This window comes from Genypterus blacodes, unplaced genomic scaffold (genome assembly GCF_046128005.1).
Source record: "Genypterus blacodes isolate CSIRO-AG114 ecotype Tasmania unplaced genomic scaffold, CSIRO-AGI_Gbla_v1 ptg000010l_1, whole genome shotgun sequence".
NCBI lineage: Eukaryota > Metazoa > Chordata > Actinopteri > Ophidiiformes > Ophidiidae > Genypterus > Genypterus blacodes.
In genome coordinates, this window is record NW_027466824.1 from 720,001 (window position 1) to 735,696 (window position 15,696).

General features: G+C 49.5%; 1 protein-coding gene across 3 annotated transcripts in view; it reads right to left on the bottom strand.

Moving 5' to 3' along the window:
• sdccag8 (SHH signaling and ciliogenesis regulator sdccag8) overlaps positions 1-15,696 on the bottom strand; it is a 33,405-nt gene that overhangs the window by 4,486 nt on the left and 13,223 nt on the right. For 2 of the 3 annotated variants that reach the window (XM_076158731.1, XM_076158740.1), the window contains exons 14-16: positions 10,236-10,363; positions 7,677-7,785; positions 6,493-6,624 (exon numbers count right to left, since the gene is read on the bottom strand). In XM_076158731.1, the coding sequence (XP_076014846.1) occupies positions 6,493-6,624; positions 7,677-7,785; positions 10,236-10,363 (369 nt within the window). Of the gene's footprint in view, positions 1-240; positions 418-6,492; positions 6,625-7,676; positions 7,786-10,235; positions 10,364-15,696 lie in introns of all 3 variants that reach the window. The other variant, XM_076158722.1, reaches the window with a different exon arrangement.

A 15,696-nucleotide genomic window follows, 5' to 3' on the forward strand; every position in this document is an offset into this window, starting at 1 on the left:
AACACACACACACACACACACACACACACACACACACACACACACACACACGCACAATGTTTCGCCCAATCCCAGCCCCATCACCGTCCTCGCACCCCAGCGCTGCAGCTAAATCTTGGCTGTCACACAACTGCAGTCAAGAGAAAGCGTGTGTATGACGGTGTGTGTGTGTGTGTGTGTGTGTGTGTGTGTGTGTGTGTGTGCGTGTGCCTGAAGGCCATGCCCCTCTCCCCTCTCAACCTGTCATGCCAGTTGTTGCTCCTCTCGCACGCTGACTCGTGGCTCTGATGCGTCGCCGCTCTCTCGTTTCTTTCTCCTCTTTTATTTACTCCTTTATTCGGCGTCGCTCTGTCTGCTCTGTTTGCTCTGTGATTTGTCCGCTGGTTGCCAGGCGTCGGCGTCTGAACGCAGCAGCAGCTTTGTTTGATAAGAAGAAGTCATCAGTGAACTATGAGAGCCTGAGAGGATCACCGCACCAAACATCAAACATCAAACATGAGAGCTTTGATCTGAACTTCCTCCTCACTCACTTCCTCTCCTGCTCCTAAAGCACTTACATCAAATAAACCCTTACACTTTCACTTTAGCTTTGCTTGTGTAGAAATGTAAACAGTCACAGATTTGTCTCTCACAGCTCTGCAGATTATTACAAACATCATCCTCTCTTCTCTCGGTCGTTTGTTTACATGAAGGAGAGAAACAGAGTGAAGAGTTGCTGGTGGATTAAATTAAGTTAAGAGACTTTTACTCTGTGTGTCAGATTACCTGAACACTCACCTGCTTCACACACGGGAGATAAGCAGAGAGTCCTTTGATTTTTTAAGTCAGATTGAGAGTTAAATCATTAAATTTGGGAGTTAAGTGTGTGTGTGTGTGTGTGTGTGTGTGTGTGTGTGTGTGATCAGCCAGTCAGCCTGTGAGTCCAATGCAGGGAGTGGAGGCTCTCACACACACACACACACACACACACACAGACACACACACACAGCTCTTTCTCTTTACTCTCCTTATATTTCAACTTTTCTTGCGGGTTGAATAAAATCTAAACTACTAAATCTATAAAACGTCCTCGTGTGTGTGTGTGTGTGTGTGTGTGTGTGTGTGTATAGACAGAGTGTAGATGTATATACGTTGTGATTCTCTCTTTGGTGTCTCAGCCAAACATGTAAATGCACGGCGACGTGCAGATGGTCCACAAGTTCAACCTCCAAGCAAACAAGGGCGAGGAAACGCTCACAATATGCTGCACACACACACACACACACACACACACACACACACACAGTCTGATATTTAAAGAGAGAAATGCTTTGACTGAGCAGAAGAATTCCTCTCTGCTTTCATTCCTCTGCTGCGGCGGCGTGGCGGCGGCGGCGCTCCAGCAGGGTTTGAGGCTCAATCAGGAGGCCTCTGATGTGCCTGAACGCTCCTCACATTAAAGTCCTCACTACTTTTAACTTTTAGTGTGTGTGTGTGTGTGTGTGTGTGTGTGTTGCTTTTATGAAGCCGGCGTTCACGAGTGTCACGGACTGACGGTGTGATGCTTTGCTCAGTTAACGCTCCAGCTTGCACGCCTCTGGCTACAGCCCGACATCTGAGCTGCAAATCTGTGCGTCTGTGTGTGTGTGTGTGTGTGTGTGTGTGTGTGTGTGTGTGTGTGTCAGAGCTGTAAAGCCACCGTTTTGACAATGCTCTTTCAGCAGGCCGCCCCGCGCTCGCTCCCGGCTACAGAGGCCAGCTGGGCCGAGCGGCGGCGTTGGGAAGGACGGCGGGATTCTCTGACTGATCAGCGCCACCCAGAGGTGAGCGGAGGGTGTGAAGCCCCAACCCCAGAGCTCCTCGCCAGCCTGCAGACGCCTCAGACTTATGCTCCATTTAGATTAACGGATAATTAAAAGAGAAGAAAACCACATGTATATTCTTGATAAATGAGATTTAGTTGTGTTTTATTTCTCTGGTATATTGGATCCTTTAGAAGCCGAGCGACTCAAAGCTGTGACTGAGCTACGGCCACTCTTTATTTATTTTTTATAATATCAGTGTTTTCTGTCACGATACAGATTCCAGCTCGAGTCACAACGACGAGGATTGACAATATTTTTGTGAATTATAAATACAGGAGAAGATTTGATTTAGAAACAGAGCGACTGATGATGAAGAATAAGATGGAGAGGATGAGGACGAGTTTAAGCTCTTTAGCTGGATTTTCTATTTTTGCGTCACCTCTCTTTAATTCAATATCTACACACACACACACACACACACACACACACACACACACACACACACACGCGCACAGATGAAACAAATGAAAGCTGTGCTGTTTTCTTCTGCACAGCCGCTGCCAACTTAATTTGCAAATGAAAAGTTTTGTGAGGAGCGTCTTCTTGCTTCTGGGGCATGGCAGCACACTGTGTGGAGGGGTGTGTGTGTGTGTGTGTGGAGGGTGGGGGTGGGGGGGGGGAGCAGAGGGTTTGACAGAGGGTGGGTGTGTGTGTGGCAGGAGCCCAGATGAAGCAGCCCTCGCCCGGGGCTTGCTATTCGCCCGCGGTAGCAGCAAGCCTGTTCCTTCTTCCCCGGCCCGCCGCGACCATTTGTTCCATTAACCAATCTCCTGGAGCCTCTGGTGCAAACACACACACACACACACACACACACACACACACACACACACACACACACACACACACACACACACACACACACACACACACACACACACACACACACACACACACACATCCACAGGCATACATACTTCAACAACTGCTTGCACAGCTCATCCCACACATGGCCCTCCTCCCCTCCTCCCCTCCTCCCCTCCCTCCTCCCCCCTCCTCCTCCTCCTCCCTCCCTGCTCTCCTCCAGACGCAGGCACCATCTTTCTTGGTGGAGGCCATATGGCCCAGTGAAGCCTGTGGATCTACAGGCACATCTGCGTATATGTTGCTGCTCTGCTTAAAGGGTTACGGAGCGAGCGGCGTGCGCGCATAGACACACACACGTGTGCACGGTACATGCACACACACACACACGCAGGGCTGACAAACACACTCCGCTGTCACTATGAGTGGTTAAGCAAGCGCGTTGGTGTTATGTTGGTCTGCTGTACGTGAGTGTGTGTGTGTGTGTGTGTGTGTGTGTGTGTGTGTGTGTGTCAAAGAGAGAGAGAGTCTGTGTATATGACCTAAGTGTGTACATGCGTGGTGATAATTGGTGAAACAGCCTGCGAACAGCTGTGGGGTGAGAAAAGGTTGCGTGGTGTTTGGTGCAGAATGAGGAGAGAAGAGAGGAGAGGAGAGGAGAAGGAAAGGAAAGGAGAGGAGAGGAGAGGAGAGAGGGGAGAAGAGAACAGAACAGAACAGAAGAGAAGAGAAGAGAAGAAAGAGAGGAGAGAGGGGAGTAGGAGAGAGGAGAGAGGGGAGAAGGAGAAGGAGAGGGGAAGAGAGGAGAGGAGAGAGGGGAGAGGAGGATGAGGATGAGGATGGGGAGGAGATGAAGCAGTGTTTAGATGAGTGCAGTCAGGTTTGTTGTTAATCTCTCTCTCTAATATCTCAGTGAACCTGAGGAACAGCTGAGTTTGTGTTTTTGTTTTTTCAAAGCTTCAGAGCCACAAAGAGGATTTAACAAATCCAGCTCATAAAGAGAGTTTGGACTGAGGAGAGTTAGACTCTCTCTTCTTTTTAATTATCAAACAGCAGGAGGAGAGTTTACCCACAGAGCACACACACACACACACACACAGCACGCATACACACATAGAGCGCGCACACACACACACACACACATATAGACACAAACAGAGTCAAAAAATACCTGAATGATTCTCTAAGTGATGGTGGTGCGTTCAGGGCCACATGTTCATGTTCATTATCGTTCCCTCTGTGGAGTAAACTCTCTTCATCCAACATGTTTACTTTCATCACATCTCATTTTAAATCAATCTAAATGAACTTTCACCTTCCCTCAGGTCTTTGTCTCATTAAAGCTTCGGCTCATCTCAGATTGATTTAATTGAACGACAAAACTAAACAAACAAAGTGATGTCATTGTTACAGAACAGAGATCTAAAACATATTTATCTGTAATTATGATTATAATGGTCATGGTAATTATTATGAGTATTTTTATTATTTTAATAAATATAATAACTTGGAAGCTCCGCCCCCACTGAGAAAAGATCATTTAAATTAAACTCCAGTTCAGTTTGATTCACTGTCAAAGAGGTGAATTATTGGAAAATTAATTTACACGGGAAATGTATTCTGGAAAAAAGTCCAGTTACAGCTTTAAACAGAAAAAGCAAGAATTTTTATCTTCATGCCAATAGCTGTATAAATACACACACACACACACACACACAGCTCCTACACATACATACAGTGTGTGTCATGTTGAATGGAGATAAATAACGTTATTATCATCACGCAGAGAGAGAGAGAGAGAGAGAGAGAGAGAGAGAGAGAAGAGAAGAGAAGAGAGAGAGAGAGAGACATAAATACCCTGTAATAGTGTAATAATCAGTGTGTGTGTGTGTGTGTGTATCATTGTGTAGTTTGGCTCTCGGCGTTGCCGTGTAAAAATAAATCAAGCTGAGTTTCCAAATGTTTAGCGCGCTGCTCTGTCGTCGCTCTGTCGCCGCTCTTCACAGCACAGATTGCGGCTGTGGGAGGGGCGGGGCTCTGCATCCTGAGCCCACGTGCACCAGCTTGTTAACACGCACACCTTAACCCCCCACCGGAGAGGCGCGCGGCGGGGGGCACCCGCCGGTGGGGGGTGGGGGGGCGTGGCCTCCGGGGCGCAATAACGTAAAGCCAACGTATGGACGCGCGCACAACACACGCACGCGTGCGCGCAGAGGCTGCTTCAAAACTTCAAAAACTAAGTTTGAGAAGAATTTACTATATGTGGAGGGATTCACATGACACACACACACACACACACACACACACACACACACTAAAGTTCAGCGACCATGCAATTTTCATTGAAATCAGATATCTTAAACTAAGACATTAAAGCGTTTAACTTCCAGTTTATTTCATATCACTTACAAATAAACTATAAATAACCCAAAAATACATACACACACAGACACACACACACACACACACACGCACAGCCGTGTGTGACCAAGAGACAAACTCCTACTCCAGGCAGGATCATCTTGAGGAATGTGGTGACGGGCAGCGAATGACGTGAACTCACAGTGTGTGTGTGTGTGTGTGTGGAGCTGAGTGGGTTCCTAATAATCTGGAGGCTTCATAAACTAAAATAAGTGTCAGAGCAGAAAATAAAAAGCAGCAAAAAGCCAAGAGTGATTATCGTGGTTCATCTGGGAGAGGAGGGGAGCGAGGTGCCAACTTCCCAGCCAATCCACTTTTGGCAGCCAGATTCCTACTCTGCTAAACCTCCTGAGAATGTGCCATAGCCACACACACACACGCACACACACAGACACACACACACACACACACATAAGAACACCACTATAACATATGCGTATAAACATACAGAATATTCATACTTCACACTCCTTGACAACTTAGATTGTTTTTCTTTCCATGTAAAAACTGTGGCACACACACACATACATGCACACACACGCACACACACCACCAGGAGACAGCTGTGACTTGGTAAACTTACTTTTTTTGGCAGCGTCTCCCTGCCGACAGGTTAACACCGGTGGGTGGTAGACAATATGTAGTGTCAGGGATGGAGCAGGAGAACAGGGAGTGTGTGTGTGTGTGTGTGTTCGCTCATGTATCAGAAGGGGGTGGGGGGGGGTACTGGGGTAGCGATCCTGCAGAGTGGGGCAACAACACCCACACACCCTCGCCCACATTGGCGGTGCCGGGCCGGACGCCAGGCGCCCTGTGGAGACGCACACCAACTGGGCTCTGTGCTCGGTGAAGAAGCGCCCCTCGCATTGCAAACACACACACACACACACACACACACAGGGACAGATACTGTGGCATGAGGCAAAGAGATGGGAGCCACATGAAGCAGGCCACAGAGCCATGAGGAGGAGGTGAGGTGGATTATAGCTACAGAAAGAAATAAAGATTGAAAACTTCCAGACGCTGAACTGAAGCGACCGCAGCTCATCATGAATCACCACGACTACAGAACACATTGAAGAATGTGATGAAGACGCTTTCAACGTCTAAGAACTTATTTCACATTTTCCACGACAGCGTTTCATGAGAGAGAGAGAACGCCGGAGCGAGGCAGAGACTCACAAGCGTGGAATCATGAGGTTCCATCTGCCTCCAGAGCTGTTTAGAGACACGCAGCTCTCATGTTTACACACTCAGCTTATCATAATATCATACAATACATCACTCAATCACCACAAGGACACATAAAGCATAAAGCTCCCTTGATGGAGAACTCAACTCATGGCTGTGTGTGCAGTGTGTGTGCTTGCAGACCGTGTGTGTGTGTGTGTGTCTTTACATACGGTGTGTGTGTGTGTTTGCGTACCTGTCCTTCATGCGCTGGTGCATGCGTCCGTGCAGCACACACTGCTCCTCCATGTCAGAGCAGCGAGCTCTCAGATTCTTTGACGTCTCCTCTAGATGCTGCTTCTCCAGGGCCAGCTGCTCCAGCTCACTCCTACACACACACACACACACACGTTACAACACAACACATGGGCATTTTGAATACCGCTGATGCCTCACAAATGATTTAGTAGGACAAACAGATGAAGGTGGCTCTGTGAGTCTGACGGCGTCGCTCTTCTTCTCTGGTTCTCACTGAGTTTCCTCATTTTCTGCTTCATGAAATCAGAACCGGCCAATCAGCGGGAGCCTGAGCCTGATAGACGGTGCGATCACCTGCTGAACACGAGTGTTGATCAGTCGCAGCTTTAACTATTTATCTTGCTGTAAGTGCCTCAGTGTGACCTCGCTTAGCCTGAGTGAGGAAGTCCAGCAGGACTTTAACCGCTACACTGGGCAGCAGAGACTCCAGCAGCTCCAACAGCCTACAGCACAAAGGCACCAACACCACACACACACACACACACACACACACACACACAGCAGATGTAGGGGCTAAATAGCTGCATGCCAGTGTGTGTGTGTGTGTGTGTGTGGACCTATAGTGGAGCTGGAGTGTTGGATCTAAACAGTGTGTGTCTTCTCTATTAATGTACACGTTCATCCTGGAGCAAATACTTGTGTGCTTGTCTATCTGTGTGTGTGTGTGTGTGTGTGTGTGTGTGTGTGTGTCCTGTGGCTGCTGAGGCCAGGATGGTCTGGCAGGGCCAGATTGGGAGCTGTCATGTGACTAATGTGTAGCACAGCTCCAACAGCTGACAGGACACTGGGCCCAGGGTCAGTCATACTCACTCTCACACACACACACACAGACAGACAGACAGGCAGCCCAGATGGAGAGCTGGGCAGGCCTGCTGTGACCACTGTAGCATCAGGTTAACAAGAAAACAGGTCAGAATGGAAAGCAGTGTGTAGTGTGTTGACACGCTCCCTCCAAACAGCCTGCACACACGACGCCTCAGGACACACTGACACGGACGTCCAACCGACACACACAATAGAGCCAGTACACACGTGGACGAGCCGAGCCGTGTTTAAGTACAGAAGAGGACAGTTATGTCCCGGTACGGGGACATGAGGACAGGAAGGACGCAGCACAGTCACCTGCTGCTCTCCGTCACTTCCTCCAGCTTGGCTCCCAGCATGCAGCACTCCTCCTTCAGCTTCCTGATCAGGGAATTCTGGGAACTCAGTAGACCGTCCAGCTCACCAACTGCAAAGGATCATGGGAAAGAGAGAAAGTGACGTTTGAACCAACGATGTCTCATGATCAGGATCAGCACTGAGGATCAAAGGGTTAAGTTTGTGTGAAAAGTTTACACCTTAACAAAAACAAGTCAATCTAAAACTTAGCCAACTCTGACTGAACTTATATTCAATGGGAACGACTCTTCAGAGGAAAATGAGAATTGAACAGATTCCCAAAAAAAAGCTTTTGTCAGCAATACAATGAAACAAAGAGAGGTGAGAGAGGCAGAGGAAGAAAGACATAAAGGGACGTGTGGAGAGAGAGGTGCAGAAGCTGTTTATGGAAGCCCCTTCTTCTTCTTCTTCTTCTTCCTCTCTTTCTCCTTCCCACCCTGGTCTCTTTCTGAACAATCCAACTCTGGGCTTTCATCGCCGCTTTGAATCGCGCGGCGTTCTGCTCTCCAACATATGTCCGCTCTGTTTTAAGTAACAATGGCTGCCGTTTGGGTTTGAGCGAGCGAGGATCCACCTGCTCCCTGTGTTCTGCTGAGCTCAGCGGAAAACAAACGGCGAGGACGCACAAGGCTTTCAAAAGTTTGGTCTGGGAGGTCGAGGCATCCTGGTGCTACCAAACTCACCACCACTTTGTATGCACGTCCACATGGCTGCCATAGATAGAAACTGGATTCGACAGAGGATGAAACTATAACACACACACACACACACATATACACACACACATACCGCTGAACAAAGTTTGGTCAGTGCTGGAAAAAGTTACATGAAGAATGCTAATTAGCTGAACAGGCTTTGAATGCGTCTGGCCGTGCGTAGGCCAAAAAGAACCCTGGGACACAAACACACAGCAGAACTGGCACTGGAAACAAACAGAGGAAAGAAAGAGAGAGAGGGAGGGAGGGGGGAGGGAGGGAGGAGAGACGAATATCTGATATCGTCAAGAGGACACTCGGGACGCGTTTGACTTAAAAAAGACTTGAGAAAAATAATCGGAAAAAAAAGGTAGGAGGGGAGGGAGAGGGGGGGGGGGGCAGGAAGAGAGGGAGGAGAGGACAAACGGGTGGATGGAGAGGGAGAGAGAGAGGGAGAGAGAGAGAGAGAGAGAGAGAGAGAGAGAGGGAGAGAGAGAGAGAGGGAGAGAGAGAGAGAGAGAGAGAGAGAGAGAGAGAGAGAGAGAGAGAGAGAGAGAGAGAGAGAGAGAGAGAGAGAGAGAGAGAGAGAGAGAGAGAGAGAGAGAGAGAGAGAGAGAGAGAGAGAGGGGCTGGATTTGGAGAGCGGGAAAAGCTAATTATCCTGCTCGTCTGTTGGGTTGCACGGGGGAGAGGAAGTGATGCGGGCTACTAAAGGACGTCCACCTCACCCCCCCCCCCCCCCCCTCAGGCCCCCGCTGCGCTCTGATGTCAGCTCTCTTTAGACAACATGTGTGCTGCCAACACGTGCCAGAAACAAAACCCTTTGTTTACTCCCCTCCCCTCCCTCCCCTCCCCTCCCTCCCCCTCCCTCTGTAGCCCTCCATCTTTGTTCTGAGTACCAGCGGGCTCCCTGGTTGTCGGGGGGAACCACAGGTAAATAAAAAGAGGAGAGAGAGAGGGAAGGGAAACAGAAAGACAGCGAGAGAGAGAGCCAGCGTGTGTGAGTGTGTGTGTGTGTGTGAGCGCGGTGGAGGGTGGGTGGTGAGGGGGGGGGGGGGGGGGGATCCAGATGGTGCAACAGATGTGTTAACAGCAGCAGCTCTGCTGTGCAGACAGACAGGGAGCTCTGCGTCTGGGTCTCAGCGCTCTGCTCGGCGCTGGGCTGCGCTGCTCTGCTCCTCTCCCCTCTGCTCTGCCTCCATCCGCTCTGTTCTCCTCTTTACGCTCCTCTGTGTTACGCTCTGTTCTCCGCCTTTGAGGTCACAAATACCGCGTTTGTGCTCTGCCCCCCCCCCCCACACACACACACACTCTGGTCTGTTCTGTTGGGCGAGGCGAGGCGAGTTGAAGCGGCCATTCTTCAGGCGGGTGCCGCTGGTTGGAGCCCCCTTGATTTGTGCGAGCGTCCGCCCCGCTGATGCGTCCTTGATGAAGACGCCGACTCCCTCACAGCTGCTGCTCTGTGGCCCTCAACCGCTCGCTTTGGCTCCTCGCAATTCCGGTAACTCTGACCTTGTGCGAGTGGTTCTCTATTCCATCCCTTTCCCTTTCCCGTCCCTCTCTCCTCTGTATGAAGCCACACACACACGCCTGTGCTCTCTCATTAGACGGCCGCGTCGCTCTGACCGAGCGGAGGACGGGTTCAGGCTGTGATGAGAGGAAGACCTACGACGGTCACGTGACAACGGATCACACTTCAGTCAGAAATGTGCCGCAGCCAGAAGCTTTGCCAAAGTGAGAACCTTTTTAAAGACAGGGACCCTGAGGATGAAGCAGCTCAGCCTCAGTTTCAGCCTCAGCTCGGGGACGCCGCGCTGACACTGACCTGTCCTCTGGTGCCGCTCCTCCGTTTGCCTCAGCAGCGCCGCCAGCTCGCTCTCCCGGTTGTGTGCCGAGAGGGTCACGGCCGCCACGTCCTCCTCGCGAGCCCGATCCGAGTTCTCCCTCTCCTGTCTGTGGGAGAGACGGCCGAGGTGTCACAAGCACATTAACACATAGAATGAATCATATGGATGGACTGAATGCTTACTGACATCCCTCCAGTGTTCAGTCTGAAGGTTACAATGAGAGCAATAGGTGAACACAACACGCTGTGACTCATCACTACCATCAGAATGTCTTCAATAAGCTTTTACTCACAATGACTCTGATTCATTCTGTATTTCTGAGAGGATTCAAACAGAAGCTAGAGCCGAACACGTTACTGTAGATGGAGGAGGAATCTTAAAGAAGGAGGAACGAGATCAACCAAACAAACACGCTGCTAAACTGAACATTAGAGAGTTGAATGAGACGTTGCATCAGGCGCTGCGTCGCTTTCATCACTTAATGTCAATCTGCTCCAGAGAACGAGCAACACACGTGATCAACCAGTGAAACTCGGAAATGATGACACGGAAGAAGGTTTAAAAGTAAAAGTGTCAGAGCTGAGTGATACTGAAACTACTACTGCTACACACACACGCACGCACACACACACTCTCACTCTCACACACACACAGGCCTAGATGAAGAGGTTGTGGATTGCAGTGGCGCCGCGTTGCGACCTGCTGATCTGTGACATGGTGTTCCGCTCTTCATCTGCTGTGCGTTTCCTGTCCGACATTCCGTTTTCACGTCAAGCCACAAGAACGCAGCAAAGACACAACGTGGATCTTCAACCTTGAACCATCCGTACATCAGTCCTGACTTATGCTTGTGTGCTCTTCTTTGTGTAAACATGAAGGCTGAGCAGGTGAAAGGTTCTCCTGATTCATCCACCGCCCGGCCGACATCAAACTTTCTCCTTTAATTCAATCCGACCTCCCCAAACAACAGAGAGAGAGAGAGAGAAAAGAAAAACTACAAAGCTAGAAAAACGAACAAATAAACAGAACTCTTCCTGAAGTCCAAAGGCGCTAATGAAGAGAGAATTCTCCAGTTTAAGTGAAAACTTTTCTCCCCTACAGCGTTTGGCCCGCATCTCTAAAGTGACCGCGTCTGTCTGTTCCTTCATGTGTGTGTGTGTTCTCCTGCTGTCCTGCTGTCTGGGGTGTGAAAGCGGGTGGCGGGTGTGCAGGGGACACTAGGAGAGTGTGTGTATGTGCGTCTAAGTGTGTGTGAGAGCGAGTGAATGAACCCCCGCTGGGCTTGAACAGCAGCCTGAGCCACCAAAGCGCACACCAGGGCTCAGCGGGAGATGGCGGGCAGGCGTTGCCAGCCATTTGGTCCTGCAAAGGGTTCCAGGGGGCCGTGTGTATTTGTACGTCTATGTGTGTGTGTGTGTGTGTGTGTGTGTATGTATATATGTGTGTGTGTGTGTGTGTGTGTTTATGGATGGGGGGGGGGGGACTCACACCAGACCTGTTTACCCACCAATTAGCATCAGACAGACAGCCAGAAAGTTCCAGCAGTCAGCAATAGAGTGGTGGTGAGGAAGAGGAAGATTATGAAAAACAGAGGAAGATAGAATGGCAAAAAGTGAGAGAAGTAGAGATTTGGCATCTGATTGTTCATGCTGATTTACAGAACTGATACTTCACAAGTTTAACCTGATAAAGTAGAACACAACACAACACACACACACACACACACACACACACACACGCTGGGCGGCTCTCTGGATGAAGAAGCAGGTCTGGAATGGTGAGACTCAAATTCATTTTCTGTTCAATCAGTCGGGCCTGAATGTTCCCAAACTGAGCTCAGACTCAGAGTAAACTTGTCCTGACCTGATGAAGACGACGAAGACCTGCAGGGAGGAAACTTATCACAGCAGAGCTTTGTGTGTGTGATGAAGGACGACAGCACACCGCCACACTCACACTAACTAGCTGGGGCCATAAATCCAGGCAGAGAAGTTGGTGTAGTTTTCCCTGACGCCATTTTGTGTCCCTAATCAAATGCATCACGTTCACTCATAAACTGTGCTGTGGCAAAATGGCCGCTGATGAACACTGTTGTCAAATTAAAGCATAAAAAAAGAGAAGGCAAAGGAGAGGAGTCAGCCGAGAGCCAAGCCCTGGAGCGGGCAGAGCAGAGGCTGAATGTGAGGGGCTGGAGCTGGGGAACTCTCCCCGGACAATAATCTGCCTTCCAGCTAATTGGTGAATGGGCTCTGGGTTGCTGCCTGTGGCAGGAAGTGGAGTTTGGGTCTAGGAGGCAATAGACTGAATGTTCAGTTAGCGGATAGCTGGGCTGTTTGTATATGCCTGGCCTGATGCACCGTAGGACAGCTTGATAAGTGTGGCTAGAGCCGCGTGGGCCATGGGCCTAAGGTAGGTTGGAATGGCTCTGGGGCTGCGGCCAGGTACAGTGGCTGCTGGGTAAGTGGGAGGTGGCAGAGGCGGCGGCTGGCTGGCTGGTTAGCTGGAGCGGCGAGGAAGAAGAGGGGGCCCAGTCCGTGCTGCCTGCCTAAGTGGGCACTATTCAAGCTGTTGCCCATTAGATGTGGGGTGCCAGGGCCCGACCAAGCGCGGAGTTTGCAGCACCCCGCGGTGCGGCCGGCATCCCACGCCAGATCCACCAAATGCCGCGGTTTATCAGGGAACGAGCACAAATTGGAGTCAGACGGTGGACTTGGAGGAATTGGAGACGTTCGCCAACAGCAAACAACGCTGCCGCTGTCGGGCTCAAGTAAAAAGAAATATAATATCTCAATATCTCTCAATAAACACATGAATATACACACACACACACACCACACACACACACACACACACGCACACACGCACACACACACACACACACACACACACACACACACACACGTTAAAAACACTCACTAAGTGCATTTAAAGCAGCGAGCCTCATCTTTAATGCAGCTTTTGTTATTTGTTGGAAGAATTTCATCCAAACAGAATTTCATATTTGTGTCTTTTATAAACAAACCGGGTCGGGCCGAGCCGGGCCGAGCCGAGCCGTATATAAACTCTATCTACATGAAACGTACAGACGACTCCTCACATGAATCCATATTCATGTTGTTCTCTGAGACGCTGCTGCGCTCCAAAATAACAGGTGTGAAATTAACATACAGGTGAACAGACTGAACTCCACCTTTACCACACACACACACACACACACACACGCTTTGTTTCTCTTATTGTGTAAAGAAATGGATGATCCCTGCTCAGAGTGGATGAAGGGTGAGGAAGAGGAGCAATAAGACTCCATCTGCAGCGTCACACAGATTTATAACTCAACTTAAAACTTTAATCTGACAATAATAAACATATATCTGTGTTATAGAGAATAAAAGATACAAAATGTGTAATTTAAATACAACAAATCTCTGCTAAAATCTGTGTTTCTATTCGCTAATAAAAACAAATATTTGGTGATTTTGCGTCTGTGTGTAAAAATACGTTTAATGGAGATGAATTGATTCTGTAAATTACAACTCTTAGCTTATTTACCGGGCTGTTAAAGCGACGGCTCTCCTGATGACTCATGTGTGTGTGTGTGTGTGTGTGTGTGTGTGTGTGTGTGTGTGTGGAGGGACTTCCAGCTATTTATGATCCACATCAATCACACAGGACATTAATATTCAACGCTTTGATAGGAAAGAACTACAAATAAAAGACGATTTCTGCCTGTGTGTGTGTGCGAAAGTGTGTATTTATGTGTGTGTGTGTGTGTGTGTGTGTGCGAGACGCGGCCTTCGTGTCGGCTTCACCCAACTGACGCGGCGGCCGAGAAAATAAAGTGACATATTGAACATTTGCTGTGCTAATGTTCCACTGACACGCCGCACAACAAACATCCAGGGAATTGTTTCGTGTGGCACAACACACACACATACACACACACACACACACACTAACACACACGCCGCCGCGCAATTTTCTCAAACACACCTCAATGTGTTTTAGCACATTTTTATTAAACCTCGGGGTGATGTAAGTCAATCACTCAGACTCCCACACTCTGCCTGCCCCGCCCCCCTGCACACACCGCTTAATGAAACAAACACCTCAGCGTACACGCCGCTTGTTTACCCCGCGCCCTGCCCAAACCTCCATCCATCCATCCATCCACCTTTCCATCCATCCTCCCTGTTCTCCTCTCCTCTCCTCTCCCTGTTTCTCTGCCGTTTCCTCCCTCCCTCCCTCCTTCCTTCCCTCCCTCCCTCCCTCCCTCCCTCCCGCTTTCCCTCCCACCCTTTTTTTTCCTGTAACTAAACTGGCTGTGTCTCTCTCCATCTGCTGGTTCTTCCTTCAGCGGCCCTGCACCTGTTCACACCTCCTCTCCTGTTGGCCACCTCTTCTCTCTTCTCCGCTCCCCCCCCCCCTCCTTTATCTCTCTCTCCCTCCCTCTCTCCCTCTCTCTCTCACTCTCTCTCTCTCCGCGCGGTGCGATGTTGCCAGGCCCGCTCCTGGCTCAGTCAGCCTCTCTGTCATTCAATCCATCTGTCGGCAAGTCAACTTTGTTTACAGCGGGTGGCCCAAGCCGCTTTTCTTCTTCAAGGAGCGCTCCAGCCCCCCCGCTGCCACCAAGGTCAGCGGCCAGCCAACCAGCGCCCGGGAAAAACAACACAAAACTGCAACTGTTAAATTACGGGAAAGGAAAAAAAAAAAAGGAAAATGAAACGTGTCCTCCTCCCCCTCCTACACACACACACACACACACACACACACACACACACACACACACACACACACACACACACACACACACACACACACACACACACACACACACACACACACACACACACACACACACACACACACACACACACACACAGTGCAGAAGCATAGACAATATAAATATAAACACACATGAATGAATATATGAATGCATGCACACACACATATTGCCTACGAACTTCCACAAACACACACACACACACACACACACTCTGGCAGAAACACATTCTCCACAGATCTATGAAGCAATTAGCTCCTGACTGGCCTCTGTCTTGGTGTATCCGCTCCCTAAATAGAGCGAGAGAAGTTTAAAAGTCTTAATTGGCACAGATGACTGACGGCCTCAACATAGCGAGCGCAGACATCTGTGGTTTTTTAAAAATAAACCCTCGACATACGTAGGGAACGCTCCCCGCTCTGACCCGATCCAGCGACACGGAACGCGGCGGCGGTGTCAAATCTGATGCCCCGCAGGAAGAGTTGTGTGTAACATATGTGGAGGGGCCGGGAGTCGACTCCATCTCAGCTCACAAGGTAAATGATTGATGGAAATGGATCCGATGGAGCCGTCTGTTAGCTGTCATTAGACGTTTAGGCACAGCAGCTGATAAAGCATACATGAAGAAGTTAACGCCTGAAACATGGATCAGATCAATC